Source organism: Podarcis tiliguerta (genome assembly GCF_965153285.1).
Source record: "Podarcis tiliguerta genome assembly, chromosome: 8".
Taxonomy (NCBI): Eukaryota; Metazoa; Chordata; class Lepidosauria; order Squamata; family Lacertidae; genus Podarcis; species Podarcis tiliguerta.
In genome coordinates this window covers 18,622,502-18,640,398 of record NC_139541.1, presented here as the reverse complement: position 1 = coordinate 18,640,398, position 17,897 = coordinate 18,622,502, and the positions used below count along the sequence as shown (strand labels likewise).

At 46.8% G+C, this 17,897-nt stretch overlaps 1 protein-coding gene across 1 annotated transcript in view; it reads right to left on the bottom strand.

Annotated features, from left to right (window-relative positions):
• Positions 1 to 15,775, bottom strand: part of VWA1 (von Willebrand factor A domain containing 1) — a 44,545-nt gene extending 28,770 nt beyond the window's left edge. Inside the window, exon 1 of the mRNA XM_083454060.1 lies at positions 15,414 to 15,775. Within this exon, the coding sequence (XP_083310186.1) occupies positions 15,414 to 15,483 (70 nt within the window). The 5' untranslated portion in view covers positions 15,484 to 15,775. The remainder of the gene's footprint in view (positions 1 to 15,413) is intronic.
• Positions 15,776 to 17,897: the final 2,122 nt, after the last annotated feature.

The window sequence follows — 17,897 nt, the reverse complement described above, 5'->3', positions numbered from 1 at the left end:
TATTCCACCTTCTGCCAGTTGAAACCCTTTCACTCCACCCAGGGAATATTTTGGAAATGCTGCTTTAGATTATGGGTGGGCAACTTTGTTTTCTGTTGGGGACCACATGTTAACAGTGTGAGAAACTCAGATATATAAGCTAAGCACCAAATGGCTCCTTAAACTAGGGTTACAGTCGCCAAACTGGAATAATATCTAGTTGCCATTTTGGAGCCAGACAGCTTGAGAGTCGTATTTTTTCAATATGACTTTTGGGTTCCTGAAATCCGTTCTGAGTGTGCAGATAATCATGGGGAGAATACTATAGGATGTGTTGTTAGTGTGTGAAAACAGTCAAGATCCAAGGACCCCCAGGCATACGTCTCCAGATGGTGAAGACATCAGACAGCATCCTGGGGTTGCAAGTGGCCAATAGCCAGGCTCAAAGTGCGCCTGGAGCCTGGCGAATTTCGAACATTGCATGCCAACTGTGAGAGTCAAAATACCAGAGTCAAAAGAGGATTCTCTTAGATTTTGCTTGAGTTTTCTAAGGAGAAATAGAAATACAGTGGTACCTTGGTTTACAAACTTAATCCGTTCCGGAAGTCTGTTCTTAAACCGAAACCATTCTTAAACCGAGGCGTGCTTTCCCTAATGAGGTCTCCTGCCACCGGTGCCCTTCCACCGTTCGGATTCCATTCTTAGTCTGAGGTAAAGTTCGCAAACCGGGACACTACTTCTGGTTTTGCAGAGTTCGTAAACTGAATAGTTCGTAAACAGGGCTGTTCTTAAACCAAGGTACCACTGTAATATGTGCAGAAATGCATATACTAGGGTAAAGTGTGTAGGGAGATGTCTATACTAGAAAAAAATAGATTGCAAAAATGAGCTTGTTAGAAGAAACTGCACAGAAGAATTTGGGGGTAGATGCTCAGTGTTTGAGCATCTGCTCAGCATGCAGAGAGTGCCGGGTTCAAGTCACAGTATCTCCAGCTAGAACCAGGAATGTCCCCTGTCTGAAACCCTGGACAGTTGCTACTGGTCAGTGTAGAACAGGGTTTCCCAAACCCTGGGAATCTCCTGCTGTTTTTGGACCAATACTCCCATCATCCCTAGCTAGCAGGACCAGTCATCAGGGATGATGGGAATTGTAGTCCAAAAGCAGGTGGAGATCCAAGTTGGGGAAACCGTGGTGTAGATAATACTGAACCAAAAGGATCCAATGGTCTGGCTCAGTATAAGGCAGCTTCTTATGCATATCGGGAGAAATTCACACTCAAATGCTGCCGCATTTTTATGAGGACTTTTCAGAAAAATTGCAAGCTGGTGTGCAAAATGGAACTTACAACTGGAAGAACGAAAAGCCGAGAAACACACACACACACACACACACACACACACACACACGGATAGATTCACCCCTCACTAGGAGATGGAGAGAAGGAAAACAGGGATATTGTTTCAGCGCTGGCGTTGCAACTGACTCAGGTTTACCACGCCAAGAATGTGTGTGCTGGGAGGAGGAAGATGAAGGAAACTGACCACAGTTGTGAAATGGATGGTTGGTCGTATGCAGCTGTAAAGAAAACCTCAGACTCTCTCAGGGACCTTAAATTACATTTGATGGAGAAACTATGAGAGGGAAAAATGCACCTGAAGAAAGGGGGAAAGAGAAATGCAATATACCCTTCAAGCTTTCACAAGTGGAAGCAGGGGGTGACCCTCTTGGGACACCGTCCACTGTTATGTCACACGTCCATGGTGGGAGGGGCCTGAGGCAAAAGTGGGTGGAGCAACTACAAATGCAACTTTTTTTTTGTACAAGGGATGGAAGGATCTTTTGGCTTCAGTTCTCCCACTTTCTCATTTTCTTCCAATCTTAAATTCAGTTCTCCTTATTCCTACAGCAATTTTCTTGCAGATTATGCCCAATGAACACATTTTTAGAGGTGGCTTTGATTCACGTACACCTTTTTGCAAGCAATTTCCCCTGACAGAATTCACTTCTCTCAGTTATTTTCACTAATATCTTCATAATTCTGCACGCCTTCCCTTGATAGATGCACCTTTAGAAACATCGTTTGGTTGGAGAATTTGGTCACAAAATTCAGATGAGTGAGAATTTCGAAGGAGGGCTGTGCATATATTATTCCGGAAAGTGTGAATTTGAGAGATTCAGTTTTCAGTGTGAACGGAACCGAATTTATTCTCCGCCCTTGCCTTGTATGGTAGACCATGTGTTATGTACTGAGTTGAATAGGATCCAAACTGCAGCAGTCTGATTGGTCCAAGAACAATAGGATCCAAACTGCAGCAGTCTGATTGGTCCTAGAACAATAGGATTCAGAATGCAGCGGTCTGATTGGGCCTAGAACAATGCAGCAGCATGATTGGTTGGCAGGAACCACCCAAACATGCTCCAGATATAAGTGAATCCACAACCTGATTGGCTTACAGTAGAATTCCAGAATTAGCCAATCATGTGCAGCCCATTGTGTAAATAATGTATATAAAGCAGATACTTTGAGGGGACTTTCATTCATTCCTCCTCACCACTATGAGCTGAATAAAGAGCATGAAATCACTTTGCGACTCTGAGTATATTTCACCATGCTTAAGTCAGAAGTGGCTACACTACGTCTTGCGCACACAAACATTATTCCATCCGTTGTACTAGCAAGCAAGGGACATCTTTGTGGTTCAAAAGACATTCCAGCCAGGTGGAAAGCACCTGAGGAGACTGGCGAGGAGCATCACTTGTGGGGAGTCCCAAGATCTGGAAAGAGAGGCCGGGGGGGGTGCCTCCATTCCCCGAGCCCAAAATCCCATTCCCCTGCACCACCCATTGCTGAAAGTTTGACCCAGTTTGCAACCTGCCTGCACTCCCTGCCTGCCCAGCCGCGCCGATCTTTCTTCAGACTGGTGACTGACCTTTCAAAGATAAGATCTCTCTGCTTTCTTGTAGGGCAGCCTTGAAAAGTAGCCTGGAAATGTCAACTTGGTGAAGAATGCAGCCAGCACGTTGTTATATGAGGTCCAGAGATCAAATCGCACTGCCCTGGTCTTACAAGATCTGCATTTGCTAGCTATCAGTTTGCCAGCAAAATTTAAAGTGCTGCTTTCAGCTTTAAATCACCACAATCCTTTGCATGTTTAGAACATGGCCATACCAGCAGCTATTCCATCAGGCTTATATAGGGAAGCAGGCCCTGTTCATCTGTTCTACTTAAGAAACCAGCAATGGCCTTGCTCTCTTTCCAGTTTCATAAGAACATATGACGAGCTCTGCTGGATCAAGCCATGCATCCTGTTCTCACAGTGGCCAACCAAATAATGATGATGATGATGATGATATTTTATTTATATCCTGCCCTTCCCAGCCGAAGCCAGGCTCAGAGCGGCTAACAACAATAAAAGTAACACAATTTACATAAAATCACAATCAATTAATTGAAATGCATTCTAAAATCAACCCATTCTAAAATCAATTCAAAATCAAATTAGTGGCAACCATTGGGCTTGAGTTCTGTGAGGATTACCGAAGGAGGGGGTCAGACTGTGCCTTGGTCAAAGGCCTGGTGGAACAGCTCTGTCTTGCAGGCCCTGCGGAAAAATGTCAAGTCCCGCAGGGCCCTAGTCTCTTGTGACAGAGCGTTCCACCAGATCAGAACCACAGCCGAAAAAGCCCTGGCTCTGGTTGAGCCCAGCCTAACCTCCCTGTGGCCCGGGATCTCCAAGATGTTTTTATTTGAAGACCGTAAGGTCCTCCATGGGACATACCAGGAGAGGCGGTCCCGTAGGTACGAGGGTCCTAGGCTGTATAGGGCTTTAAAGGTTAAAACCAGCACCTTAAACCTGATCCTGTACTCCACCGGGAGCCAGTGCAGCTGGTATAGCACCGGGTGAATGTGATCCCGCAGTGAGGACCCTGTAAGGAGTCTTGCCGCAGCATTCTGCACCCGCTGGAGTTTCTGGGTCAGTCTCAAGGGCAGCCCCACGTAGTCTCCAACCAAGCCCCAACCAAGCAGGATCCAAGCAATGTTGGAGGCAGTGGTTTGTGTCCAATGAATGCTAGCCCTACCCAGAGCAGACTCACTGAATGCAGGCGAAACCAGCTACAGCAAATTCTCCTCCAAAGAGTTTCTCTTCAGGTTCTGCAGCTCTAATCTACAGAGGAGCCTGGGGGTCTACAGTGGTACCTCGGGTTACATACGCTTCAGGTTACAGACTGCGCTAACCCAGAAATAGTACCTTGGGTTAAGAACTTTGCTTCAGGATGAGAACGGAAATTGTGCTCCGTTGGCATGGCAGCAGCGGGAGGCCCCACCAGCTAAAGTGGTGCTTCAGGTTAAGAATTGTTTCAGGTTAAGAACGGAATTCTGGAACGAATTAAGTTCTTAACCCGAGGTACCACTGTAATGAGCATTGAGGTCCCAAATCATCTGGAAGCTGCCAGGATCACAAAGACTGCTCTAGGTGAAGAGCTTGCAGTTGGAATAAAGAAAAGCCCATTCACAGAATCATGGAGTTGGAAGAGACACCAAGGGTCATTTAGTCCAACCCCCTGCGATGCAGGAATCGCAGTTAAAGAATCGCTGACAGGTGGCCCTACAACCTCTGTTAAAATAGCTCCAATAGAGGAGCGTTCACCAGCGTCCAAAGGAATCTGCTCCACTGTTGAGCAGCTTTCACCACCAGAAAGCTCTTCCTAATACTCGACCCAAAAACACAGCTGTCTGGGGATCACTGCAATGCCGTTCCTCACCCCACCCCGGTTAATGGCACACCCTCCTCAGGCAATGGAAGCTGCCCCACCTAGCTGTTTAATTAACCTCTTTCCAGGTTAGGTCTCTTAATCATCAAAGGATGGGGAGGAAGGCATACCAGCTACATGACAAAGCACCGCAGGGAGCAGCAGGGATAGTAGGATGAGGAAGAACAGAAAACAAACTGCCTGGTATCCCATCTTGGAACCTCAGAAGGTGCTGTTTCTTCCTTGCCTCGGGCTATCGCAGCCACCTCTGCCTGCTGGAAGGCAGAGTCTGTTTGAAGCGGCAACTTGAACACAATTCAAACTTGTGTTCTGTCAGAGGGAAGAGGAACCTCAGGCCACGTTTGGCCCTCCAGGGCTTTCTGTCTGGCCCTCAGGACTCTCCCCGTAGCGCACCACTTACGGTACTGCCTTGCTTCCCCACTTGAGTGCTTGGGACATGTCCTTAAATGCCTCCCGCTTGCTTGCAAGGATAGAAAGAGGGGTGCGTAGAAACCAGCCTTCATTGACATTTACTGCCCCACCCACTTGCTCCTCTGGCCCCGCCCACCAGTGGTGAATGGCCCCTGGAAGGTTGTCTGGAAGGGAATGTGGCCCCCTGTCTATAAAAAGGTGGACCGCTCCTGTTCTGTCGTATCCAAAGCTACCTCAAACTTATGGTTTGTGCTGCTGGTGTCCTCCTGTCTTTGCTCCGCGGAGCCATAGCTGTCAATTTACAGATTTGAAAATAAGGGACCAGCAGCCTTGAAAATAAGGGATCAGCAGCCAAAATAAGGGATTTTAGTCAACCAGCTGAAATGCAAAGTTAAAAGGGACCAGATAATTTGGGAGAGCAGCGCCGGTTTTTAGCCCTTTGTTTTCAGAGGTTGCTGCTCAAGACACCAGCTGATGAAACACTGCAATTAAATAACTACAAGCAGCAACCACTTTTCGCGCAAAACGAAGTCCAAGCTACGAAGATGCTGCTGCAGTTCTGTATCTTTTCTCTCGTGCTCCATCTGCAGCTCTCAGTTCCATCAGGTGGGGTGGGAGGAAGGGGGGGGGGGAAATAGCGCCCGAAGTAAATCCGCAGATCGGACCATCTATGCTAGTCTACCACTACAAATCTATGGGAGAAGTGCTTGTGATCCTTCCCTTGTAGCCCTTGGAACACCTGCCCACGCCCACACCTCTGCCTCCTCTCTCTGAACTGCTTTCTCTATGGTTGCCCTTGCTTTCCTCTCAAGGCTCCTCATCAATTCATAGACCATGCCAGGCTGCCCATCTCATCTGGGTCCTTCGGCGGCACAGCCGCAGTACGGCCTAGCGGGAGCAGGAGCGGCGGTGACGGGCAGAGACACTCAGTTCGGCGGCCGCGAGGAGGATGGTAGCGGAAGGACCTGAGGCTCCCACCAGTCCCGAGAGGGGAGGGGTTCCCGGGGGCCGAGGCTGGTGAGAGGAGGCCAGAGGGGGGCAGGCCAGGCAGCCAAGCAACACAGTTGGAGCCTCCCTCCTCCCTGGCCGGCAGGGAGGGAGGGAGAGGAGCTGCTTCCTTTGAAACCCAGCAAATTTAAGGGGCATCATCAATAAGAGACAGCAGCGGGACACGGCGCTGGGATAAGGGAGTTTCCCACCAAATAAGGGACGGTTGACAGCTATGTGTGAAGCTCAGAGTGGTGTTTGACCCTCACAACAGCCCTGCAAGGGAGGTTCGACCCAGAGAGATAGCACAACCTGCCCAAGGCTGTCGGACTCTCCATCACTTCCCTGATCAATACAATGACGTCCTTGAAAAACCAGGACGGATGAAAGATCGTTTGACCAATTCTGCAAGGCTTAGTAGGTTAATTGATTCATCTACTGAACGAAGGTGGGTTAACACGGCAAGTCGTAGCCAACATCACACAGATAGCTCAGTATTGTTGACACGGACAGGCAGGAGCTCTTCGGACGCTGAGAGAGGGGACCATTCCTAGTCCTGACCTGGAGATGGCAGGGATTGAACCCGTGCCCTTCTGCATGCAAAGCAGATGCACTGCAGCTGACACAGTGGTACATCTGTCCATGTAGACATGCTGTAAGCAAAACAGACCCCAGTTGGGGGAGATGAGCTGTTTTGTGGCTGCAGTAGGGAGAGTTTCCTTTTCCTTTTTATAGGATGGAAGCCCAGACTTGCTGACTAGAAGCTGCTATACAGGCCTAATTTGGGGATATTCTGGAGGATGAAAAGCCCACTTCATTAATGTCTTGGCTTTCCATCTCCCAGCTTTATGATTCCAGGATGCTGGCTGCCAATTAAACCGTCACATTCCCCATAATAATATAGAGAGGGGGCAAAGCGGTCTCTTGCTCTGCGAAGTGCGCCTGGAGCCAATTGGCTCTTGGTGTTTTTTGGAGCTGTGCTTTACGATCCCAGTCCTGGAGTTCAGCCTTGCCAGAAGGAACGGTCGGGTTTTCCAAAAAGCCCCCCAAACAGAAGCAGCTGGGTCTGTTCTAATGATGCTTGATGCTGACAACTATCTCATAGCGGAGCCAGATCTGATCCGATGCTGCCAGCTAATCTGAAAGAGCGAGGTGGGTGGAACAATAATTTATCTACTTGTGGGCCTCCCTGCTGTGATGCGTGGCAAAAGCAGCCGAGATCGAGCAGAGGAAGGCACAGAGGATGAAAAGTGCACCTCTGGCTGTGAGCCAGGGATGGCTAAATAGATCCTGCATGTTCAAAGGCAGTCTATCTCCGAATACCGATTGCTGGAGAACAACAGCAGGAGAGGGTGGCTGCCTTCGTGGCCTCTTTTTGGAAGCCACTGCAGGAAACAGGACACTGGGAGCAGATGGAGACTTGCTCTGATCCAGCAGGACTCTTGTTCAGTGACATAGCGTGGGTTGCCAGTGCCCGGGGAAAGACAAGCTACAGACATCCAGGTACCCATCTAAACTCAATTAGACACAGAGGGCTCTACTCATCCTTTGTTTTCTCATTGCTGCTGGGCAGGATACCCCTCCCCCCACCAATCCCCTCACACTATTGCAATTCACAGAGGGACTGATTGTTAAGCCACTCTGGTAATTGTAGCTCTAAGAACTCTCAGCATCCTTAACAAACTACAGTTCCCAGGATTCTTTGGGGGGAAGCCATGACTTTTCATAGTGGTATGATACCACTTTAAAAGTGGACCTTAGACGGGTGGCTTCTCTAGTTGACATCCAGACACAACATTAGCTGCAGGAATGTGTTGCTTTTTCCTGTAATCTTTTTAATTATTATTTTTATTATTACATTTTCACCCTGCCTTTCGTCCAAGCAGCTCAAGGGTGGTGTACATGGTTCCCACCACTCCCCCATTTTATCCTCACAACAACCCTGTGAGGTAGTTTAGGTTGAGAGATCGCAACTGGCCCGAGGTCACCCAGCTGGGTGGGGGATTTGAACCCAGATCTGCCAGGACTGAAAGGTAAAGGGACCCCTGACCATTAGGTCCAGTCATGGCCAACTCTGGGGTTGCAGCACTCATCTCACTTTATTGGCCAAGGGAGCCGGCGTACAGCTTCCAGGTCATGTGGCCAGCATGACTAAGCCGCTTCTGGCGAACCAGAGCAGTGCATGGAAACGCCATTTACCTTCCCGCCGGAGTGGTACCTATTTATCTACTTACACTTTGACGTGCTTTCGAACTGCTAGGTTGGCAGGAGCAGGGACCGAGCAACGGTAGCTCACCCCGTCACAGGGATTCGAACTGCTGACCTTCTGATCGGCAAGCCCTAGGCTTTGTGGTTTATCCCACAGTGCCACCCACATCCTTGCCAGGACTTAGTCCAGCGCTATAAACCACCATGCCACAGAAGTAGCCCTGAGGAAATCTGAGCAGATCTCTCTACCTGCCAGGGAGACACAATATCAGTTGTCTCCATGACCTGCTGCCTGCCTTTCAAGCATGTGGGAAGAAGTGCAGACAGGAGCTTTGGAGAGGCAATATTTGTTGTGACCATGTAAAGGAAAGGAAGAATTAAATTCAGCCCTCTTCATCCACCCACCCCTATAGTCCTGAGGGTGCTCAGGCTTCCCCAGCAGCTGAAGTTTACATAACAAAAAACCCTGCAGTCAATTCCACTCACATAAGTGCCACGCTGAGTAATTTTGTAGCTGCTGCTACAGAAGTCTTGTTTAGCCCTTATAGTTTTGGTGCAGCAACTCAGTTTTGTCTCTCTCCCTCTCTCTGTATGTGTAATGTAATTCTGCTGCCCGGCTAAGGGTTTCCTTGCAAAACACAGCTGCGTCAGCCCAGTGCTCTGTGTTTCCATAATAGCATGCGAATGGGTGGCAGAGGGCAATCAACAATGCAACAGCAATGTGGGCAGCCAGAGGCGGGAGGAATCCCGGCACAGCGCCAGAGCTGTGAGCTCCATCCCCTCTTGGGTGTCAGAAAACAAGCACAGAAGCAGCTCGGTTTCCAAGGCACCTATTATTATTATTATTATTATTATTATTATTAATAATAATACCCAACACATCTGGCTGGGTTTCCCCAGCCACTCTGGGCAGCTCCCAACAGAATATTAAAAACACAATAAAACATCAAACATTCAAAACTTCCCTAAACAGGGCTGCCTTCAGATGTCTTCTAAAAGTCAGATAGGTGTTTATTTCCTTGACATCTGATGGGAGGGCGTTCCACAGGGCAGGCACCACTACTGAGAAGGCCCTCTGCCTGGTTCCCTGTAATGTCACTTCTCGCAGTGAGGGAACCGGCAGAAGGCCCTCGGAGCTGGACCTCAGTGTCTGGGCAGAATGATGGGGGTGGAGACGCTCCTTCAGGTATACTGGGCAGAGGCTGTTTAGGGCTTTAAAGGTCAGTACCAACACTTTGAATTGTGGTCGGAAACGTACTGGGAACCAATGTAGGTCTTTCAAGACTAGTGTTATATGGTCTCGGCGGCCGCTCCCAGTCACCAGTCTAGCTGCCGCATTCTGGATTAGTTGTAGTTTCTGGGTCACCTTCAAAGGTAGCCCCATGTAGAGCGCGTTGCAGTAGTCCAGGCAGGAGATAACCAGAGCATGCACCACTCTGGAGAGACAGTCCGTGGGCAGGTAGGGTCTCAGCCTGCGTACCAGGTGGAGCTGGTAGACAGCTGCCCTGGACACAGAATTGACCTGCGCCTCCATGGACAGCTGTGAGTCCAAAATGACTCCCAGGCTGCACACCTGGTCCTTCAGGGAAATAGTTACTCCATTCAGGACCAGAGAATCCTCCACACCTGCCTACCCCTTGTCCCCCCAAAACAGTACTTCTCTCTTGTCAGGATTCAACCCTCACTCTCTGCTCATTCTCTGCTGGCCTTTCCTTGCAACTCAGGCCCAGCATCCAGATGACACCCTCCAGACCTCTCTAGCTGGCCCTCAGGACTCTTCCCCAGGCCACACCATCTCTCTCGGCCACACCCTCCCTCCTCAGGCCACACCTCTCTAACTGGCCTTGCCCTGGACCCTCCTTGAAGGTTTTTGCCTGGCTGGAATGGGCCCTTGAACTCTTGCTTGGACAGAGAGAGAGGAGTGTTCAGAGGTAAGAATTTCACAGTCGTTGCTCCGCCCATTTTTGCCTCTGGCCCCACCCACCACCACATGTGGCCCTTGGAAGGTTACCCAGAAGGAAATGTGGCCCTCAGTCTAAGAAAGATTTGTCATCTGTTGAGTGAAGCTTCATGTTAAGGAAAAGCCGGGTATACATAATAAAATGATGATGACTGCAATTCTTAAGAATTTTACTGCAATTTTCTCTAGATAAACACACTTTTGTATGCAGTTTTGACAAATATGCACATTCCCCCCCTCACTATTTTCACTAATTTATATGCACACTTTCCCCTAAGACAGTGGTACCTCGCAAGACGAATGCCTCGGAAGACAAAAAACTCGCAAGACGAAAGAGTTTTCCGTTTTCCGAGCTGCTTCGCAAGATGGATTTCCCTATGGGCTTGCTTCGCAAGACGAAACGTCTTGCGCCTTTTTTTAAAAACCGCCAATGCATTCCTATGGGAAACCGTCAATACACAGCGGTGCTTCGCAAGATGAAAAAACTCGTAGAACGAAAAAACTCGCAGAACGAATTAATTTTGTCTTGCGGGGCACCACTGTATATACTTTTCTGTACACATTGCTTAAATGGAGAATAATTACACTGCAACCTTCCTCTGAATGTCTCCCAGCTACGGACGAGGCCTGAGCTAAGAAATGCAAACCCTTTTTTTGTTCCTTTCCCCTCACAGTACATATTGTTTTTGTTCAGCTTCCTCAGTAAAGTGTTGTCAGGATTTCTTTTCTCTCTGAGCACTGTCTGAGTAATTTAAGTGGTGTTGCTAACAGGAGGAGCCCCCGAGATTTGCAGGAGAACAGAAAAAAATTCGGGAACTGTACTCCTCAATATCTGGAACGCACCAGATTGTCAAAGTCTGCTTTAGGTACACAACCGAGTTCCTTGCGAGTCACATCACCGGTTGCAAAATAAGTTGAATTTCCCCAATGCACAAAAAGGGTCTGGCTGCATATTAGAACCAGTGTTGCTTTGTGTGCAAAACTGACCTGCCTTGTATCAGGGTCACAACCTCAAGGTCAGTCTCTGATAAATCTGAGGACCTTTCAGACCCCTTTGAAGGATTTTGCTGAGTGATAGATGCCATGCTTTGGAAAAGGAAGGCCCCAAGGTCATTTCATTCCTTGCTATCTCCAGTTAAAAGACCACATGTTTATTTATCAAGAAGTGTTTCCCCGGGGGGGGGGGGTGAAATCCCCCCAAAAGGATGTTACTTTTTTCTGTATGCCATAACAGCTGCGAGAATATTACTAGCAAAGAATTGGAAGTAACAAGATTTACCAACTATCGAAGAATGGCAGGTGAAGATGATGGACTATATGGAACTTGCCGAACTGACTGGGAGACTCTGAGACCAGAGAGAAGAGACGGTGGAAGAAGACTGGAAGAAGTTTAAAGAATATTTGAAAAAAATATGTTAACATTTAAATCTTAGAATAGATTTGGAAGTGGATATAGGCTGTAGGGTTAGAAGTAGAAGATAGTGTATTTTAAAACAGTATTATTTGTAAGTGATAAAATGTGAAGGTTTTATGGTAAAAGGAAGCATGATTAAAAAATGGTTAAAAATTATGATATATGTAAACTACTAAAGATGAAATAAAATGAAAATCAGATGGGGGGGACTTGGGGAAACCCACCTAACAATGTTTAGAAAAAAGAAGGATAAGACACAAATTTGTTTGTATTGTTTGTTTTTCTGTTTTGTTGTTTAGTTGTGTTATAAAATGAATTAAAAAATTTTGAGGAGGGAAAAGTGCTTCCCAAAGGGGGCAGTACTACCTGCCAGGGGGGCAGTGGGGTTATTTAGGGGGCAGCTAAGAGGCAAGTGGGTGGCAGGGGGGCATTGGAGGTATAAACGACTATCAGACTTTGGAAAGCATGTATCACTGGATCAAGTCCCTTAGTTTGGCTGAATTCATTAAACTAAATAGTTTTAATTGGATTCTGAATAAGTGCTCAATTAACTGTTACTGTTTTGAATTTTATTGTGCTGTTATCTTTCTCAGCAGGTTGTCCAAACTGCAATTCTGAATAATAATTTATAGGGTTGGCGCCCGTGAGGATGACATTCTGGCACCAAGGGGGTGGCAGCCCCAGGACTTTTTGTCAGCCGGAACTCACAGGAACTCAGTTCCGGCGCCTCTCAGGTGGGCACCATTGCCATTCTAAGAGAACAGGGGAGGCGTTCATGGTGAGTTCTGGCTCCTCTTTTCCCAGAAAAATAGCACTGAGTAGCCTCAAAGTCTTTGAGAACCACTGAGAACAAAATGCACAGAATGCCAAATTAAAAAGCCCTCTCTAAATGGTGAGAATTAGCAGGAACTTCTCCTGTCCAACTTTACACGTTCAACGAGTTGTTCTCAATTCCCACCACCACCTGCAAAGTCTCCTTCTGTTTTATTTTTATTACATGATTACATTATTCTTACATGGGTTGTATCCAATGTCTGAACGAACCCTTCTGAAATCAACAGACTTAAGTGAGTCATGGCTATTAATTCCAGCGGGTTTACTCTGACTAGGACCAGAATACAACCCATACTATTTAAAATCAGTCTGAGGTCAGTTTGAGATCAGCTTCAGTCACATAGAAATCAATGGTCCTTACTAACTAAGGTTCCTTAATTTCAATGAGTCTACTCCCTGCAGGACTAGCATCGGCTATAACCCATTATTATGATTTATATTTATTATTAACAATATTTATTATTATTGATATTATTCTCATTATGTGTTCAAGCAGTCGTGCATCGCAGGTTGGATTAGGTGAACCTTGGGGTCCCTTCCAACTTTACAATTCTATGATTCTTGATGTCTCCTAATTTATTTTGATTCAATATATCTATAGGTCATCGTTCCTCCAATGAGTGCCTTGGGTTCTCCCTCTCCCCCATTTTATCCTCAACAACCCTGTGGGGTAGACTAGGCTGAGAGATAGTGACTGGCCCAACCTTCCCAGCTGAGTGGGGAATCGATCCCTGGTCTCCCAGGTCCTAGTCCGGCAGTCTAACCTCTACACCACACTGGCTATAATTCCTAGCAGAAACCATCTGAGCAGGGATGTCCTGTTTACCAGTAGCTGTGGTGCTGTTAGTGGTTTACCCACAAAACAACATGTGGCCATGTCAAATTCCACAGCAGATGGGACTTATCTTCCAGCAGCAAACTGTTTGGCTTGGACTAACTGAAAGGGACTGTGCCAAATGTTCAGAAACTGCCTTATTAGCCTGTTAAAAAGCACCTTGGTGCTTCGGAATGACCTGTTGACTGAGAATTCAGCCCGATTCGCTTGCACAAAACTTGCCGGCGATTTACTGAGTGTTCATTCCAGATATATTTGCAGAGGGGTTCAACGGTGTTGCCTCGAGAAACCTTAACACACATCTCCCCGTCACTTTCCTTATTGCAAAAAAATAAATAAATTCAGTTTTGGTGGGGAAATACCAAAGCAACTTTCATGGCACAGCCTAAGTTTCCCGAGACATGATGGAATCACACCTGCAAAATAGCATCAAGTCTCTGGAAGCATCCTTGAGTTTCCCATTGAGACGCAACCCTCTTAACGCTCACTCACCGAAACAAAGTTGTAAAATACACGTCACTGCATTGGCCTGCATTCCTCTGGTGGTGGGAACCAAGGAAGCAGAGACTGTAAGTTCACTGGGGCAGAGATTTGTTGTTTGTTTGTTTGCCTACGTGACTCTCTGCAATGTTGTGCATGTGGCTGGCGCTGCGTAAATAACGGACAGCATCTTTTCATCTCGGTTTCTCTGAGAGCGTTACACTCCTAACTGTGAGCATAGGTGCAGTGAGAGGGGTGTGTGAGTTAGGAAAATAAGAAGAGGCTGTCTCAAGAGAGGCAGTGTGGTGCATTGGTTAGAGTGTCAGACTAGGACCTGGGAGACCAGGGTTCAAATTCCCCCACTAGGCCATGAAGCTCACTGAGTGTGACTTTGGAAGCCAATCACAGACTCTCAACCCAGCCGACCTCGCAGGGTTGTTGTGAGGGAGAAATGAGGAGGGGGAGAACTACATATGCCACTTTGAGCTCCTTGGAGAAAAAGATGGGATATAAATGAAATAAACAAATACAGTGGTACCTCGGGTTAAATACTTAATTCATTCTGGAGGTCCGTTCTTAACCTGAAACTGTTCTTAACCTGAAGCACCACTTTAGCTAATGGGGCCCCCCGCTGCCGCCGTGTCACCAGAGCACGATTTCTGTTCTCATCCTGAAGCAAAGTTCTTAACCTGAAGCACTATTTCTGGGTTAGCGGAGTCTATAACCTGAAGCGTATGTAACCCGAGGTACCACTGTACAGCACATTGGAAGTTAATGGCTTCCCCCAAAGAATTCTGGGAACTGTAGTTTGTTATGGGTGCTGGGAATTGCAGTTCTGTTAGGGGTGAACTACAATTCCCAGGACCTGGGAGATCAGGGTTCAAATCCCCACTCAGACCTGAAGCTCACTGGAAGCCAGTTACTGCTTCTCAGCCGAAACTCCCTCACAGGGTTGTTGCGGGGATTTAATGTGGAGGGGGAATAATCCTACCATTTTGTAATAACCTGAAGTTTTATAAGAGTCTATATTTAAAGTAGAAGAATAAATGAGCAAATTGAGTTAATTTGGATATGCAGAGGGTATTAAAAATAAATTTAAGGAACTGCAGAAAGAGGGGAGAAGAAGTCAAGTTCTGAAATGTTCAAATGATTGAAAAATTAGTGAAATGTATAAACTTGAAAAGTATAAAAATATTGAAAAATAAAATAAAATAAAATAAACGAGGGGGGGGGAAGAACCATGCATGCCACTTTGGTCTCCTTGGAGTAAAAGGGGGTACTGTATATAAATTCAATATACAAATAAATAATAGAAGTTATGCATCCTTTCTTTCCCTTGGCATTTCCTAGGAGAGAAAGCTCAGTTGTGTGCGAAAGCAGCTCCAGTTCATATTGACTTTGGAGAGCACCCAACGCACCTTTTTCTTAAAAAAAACCCAAGATAACGAAGTAAAGACACACAGAGGCAAGAAGCAGCAAAACTCAGAGCTGGGGGAAAACAGACGCTCTCCGCAGCCAGCCACTCACTCACCTCTTTGAAGGAGGGTTTGTCCCAGCGCAACATGAAGCCAGAGAAGGAAGAGCAGAGCTCTGGAACTCATAGCAACTCCTGCGAGCGCAGCTACCTTAAACCCAGAACCTTGACGCCGCCGGAGAGACAGAAGGGAAGTCTGGGCGCAGTCATGTTAAGAGGACCACGCAGAGAGAATTCAGATTGGTGCTTGCTGTGCCACTCTCGCCTTGAGCTGAGATGCCCACCCTCCCCAGACTTTGCGAAGAGAGAGAGAGAGGAGAAAAATCTCCCTGCTCTCTTGCGAAATATCCAAGTCAGTTTTTTCCTCCGTCTCTCTCTCTCTCTCTCTCCCCCTCGCTCTCTTCCCCTTTTCTTTTTCCAAGTCGTAAATCCTTTCTGACAGGAGTGGCTTGCAGAACAACATCCCCCTCCTTCTTGTGGGTGCTGCTGACTTTTTTCTTTTTTAAAAAAGTTAGGCCAGCCTCCGCGGAATTGCGGACAGCTAAAAAGCAGGCATGGTCAGGCCAGTCCCTTGGGATGCTAAGCCTTGGAAAAAGAAAAAAGAGAAAAAGTTCCTGCGCTTTGAGTAGAGTTGCCAACTTCACCCCTGGATTCTGTAGCTGTGTCTGGAGCAGCGGCTCGATTTGAGGCAATTAATAGGCAATTAATGTCTGTGCTTCAGGTGTTGTTTTAATGTGTTTTTTTTTGGGGGGGTGTACTTAAATTGCATTAGAAAAAACTTCACATTTTTTTTAAGTGTCACCTGCTAAATGCTGTAAACCCGGCTGTTGTTCCTCTGCAAGAAAGGTTCACAAATGGTTGCCAATTTTTTCCTCTGGCAAAGCTTCAGTGCCTTTAGCAACTGAAAAAGTTGGCAATTGTTGCCTTTAAGACACACAGGGATTTATTTATTTATTTATTTATTTATTTAGGGTAGCTGGTGAAATTCCCTGGTGTTGTTTGCACCACTCTACCTGCTACACTTCTAGCAGGTACTTTTAAATACACAGGAACCTGGTTGGTTTAAAAAAGGTGGCAAACCTACAACATGACCTGGTGCAACTGAAACCTGTGTGTGTAAGAGAGTGTGTTTCTTCTCTTGGAGGTATATTCCCACTGATTTCAGTGGGATTTTACTTCCCAAGAGACTACGCATGTCATCACGGTCCTGAGGTTGCCAACTTTCCCTTGTGGCAAAGCTCCTATGCCTTCAGTACCTGGGGAAGTCAATGTTACTCATCAGGTGAAGCTTTTCCTGGCATGGAGACACAGGGAGGGCAGAGGATGGGTTTCTGCTTGCAATACAGCTGCCTTAATGCACCGGAGCCCTTTCTGAAAAAAAGTTGGTAGAATTTTGGGCCAAATTGATAATCTCCCTGGGAGAAGTCAAGCCTGGCTCCCTTCCACTTCCCTTCTGCCTTTCCTCCCAATATATCCCAAGGCCCTTGACTTCCTTTTTAAAGGAGAGAAATCTTTCCATATCTGCGGCTTGTTATTCCGTGTTACTTTTCCCCAGTGGAAAACCCATTAAAAGAAACTCTGCTCACAGCCCACGCAAATCCACCCTGGGCATTGAAACAGTTGTCATAATTTCCTACCTCCTCCCTTCATAAAAACATATTAAGGCTTTACGGACGGATCATATTTTTGCACACACCCCAATGGCATTTTTGTCAACACAAACTTCCTGGTATTAAATTCCAGAGGAATTTTAACAACTGACTTTCCCTCTTTAAAAGCCTTCTGGTTTTGAGAATATGAAAGGGTTTGTTTCAGGATGTTATTGGTTTTTTTTTAAGTGTTTAAATTCCCACAAGTATGGGTTGGACTTTAGGGTGGAAGTCTGGGGATCCCTCAGTCCCCAGAGGATCTGCTAGTAAACACCAACACCAGAACATTTCTAGAAAAGTAGGCACTAGATTGCAATCCAGGGCAAGTCCCTGGAAATAAACTGGCATACACACAGTACCATCTGCAAGCTATCCGTGGCCTGATCCAGCTAGGGGTTGCCAAATCCAGATTCCTGGATGGGATACAGAGAACAACGCAACCTGCTCTGGAGAGAGGGAGAGATGCAATTTCAGTCCAGTGGAAAAGCTGGCAACTGCAGCTTTTCATTGCAGCTTAAGTGCCAGAGATTGAGCTGCCGAAATCTTTCCCAAGGTTCTCATGGGCATGTCTGAGGCAGCCCATAAAAGATGGAAACCAAATAATCGGTGGCACTCAAGTCCTTTGGTTGTTATGATACGAAGTCAGTCGCAGGTTGCAGAGTTGGCCTAGGGTTGCAGCTGGCTCGGTCAAATGTTGAGTTCAGTAATACTATCTGAGTGACTCAGACTCACATGCCCATTCATTCAGACCAGCCAAAATAAGTCCACAAATTTAAGGAAGCACTCTATCGAGAGAGGGTTAAACAGGGGAGAGAGAAATAGGGAATCTCACATGTAGTACCGATATTTATTTCTTATATTTGACTCCCACCACTCCTCTAAGGAGCTCAAG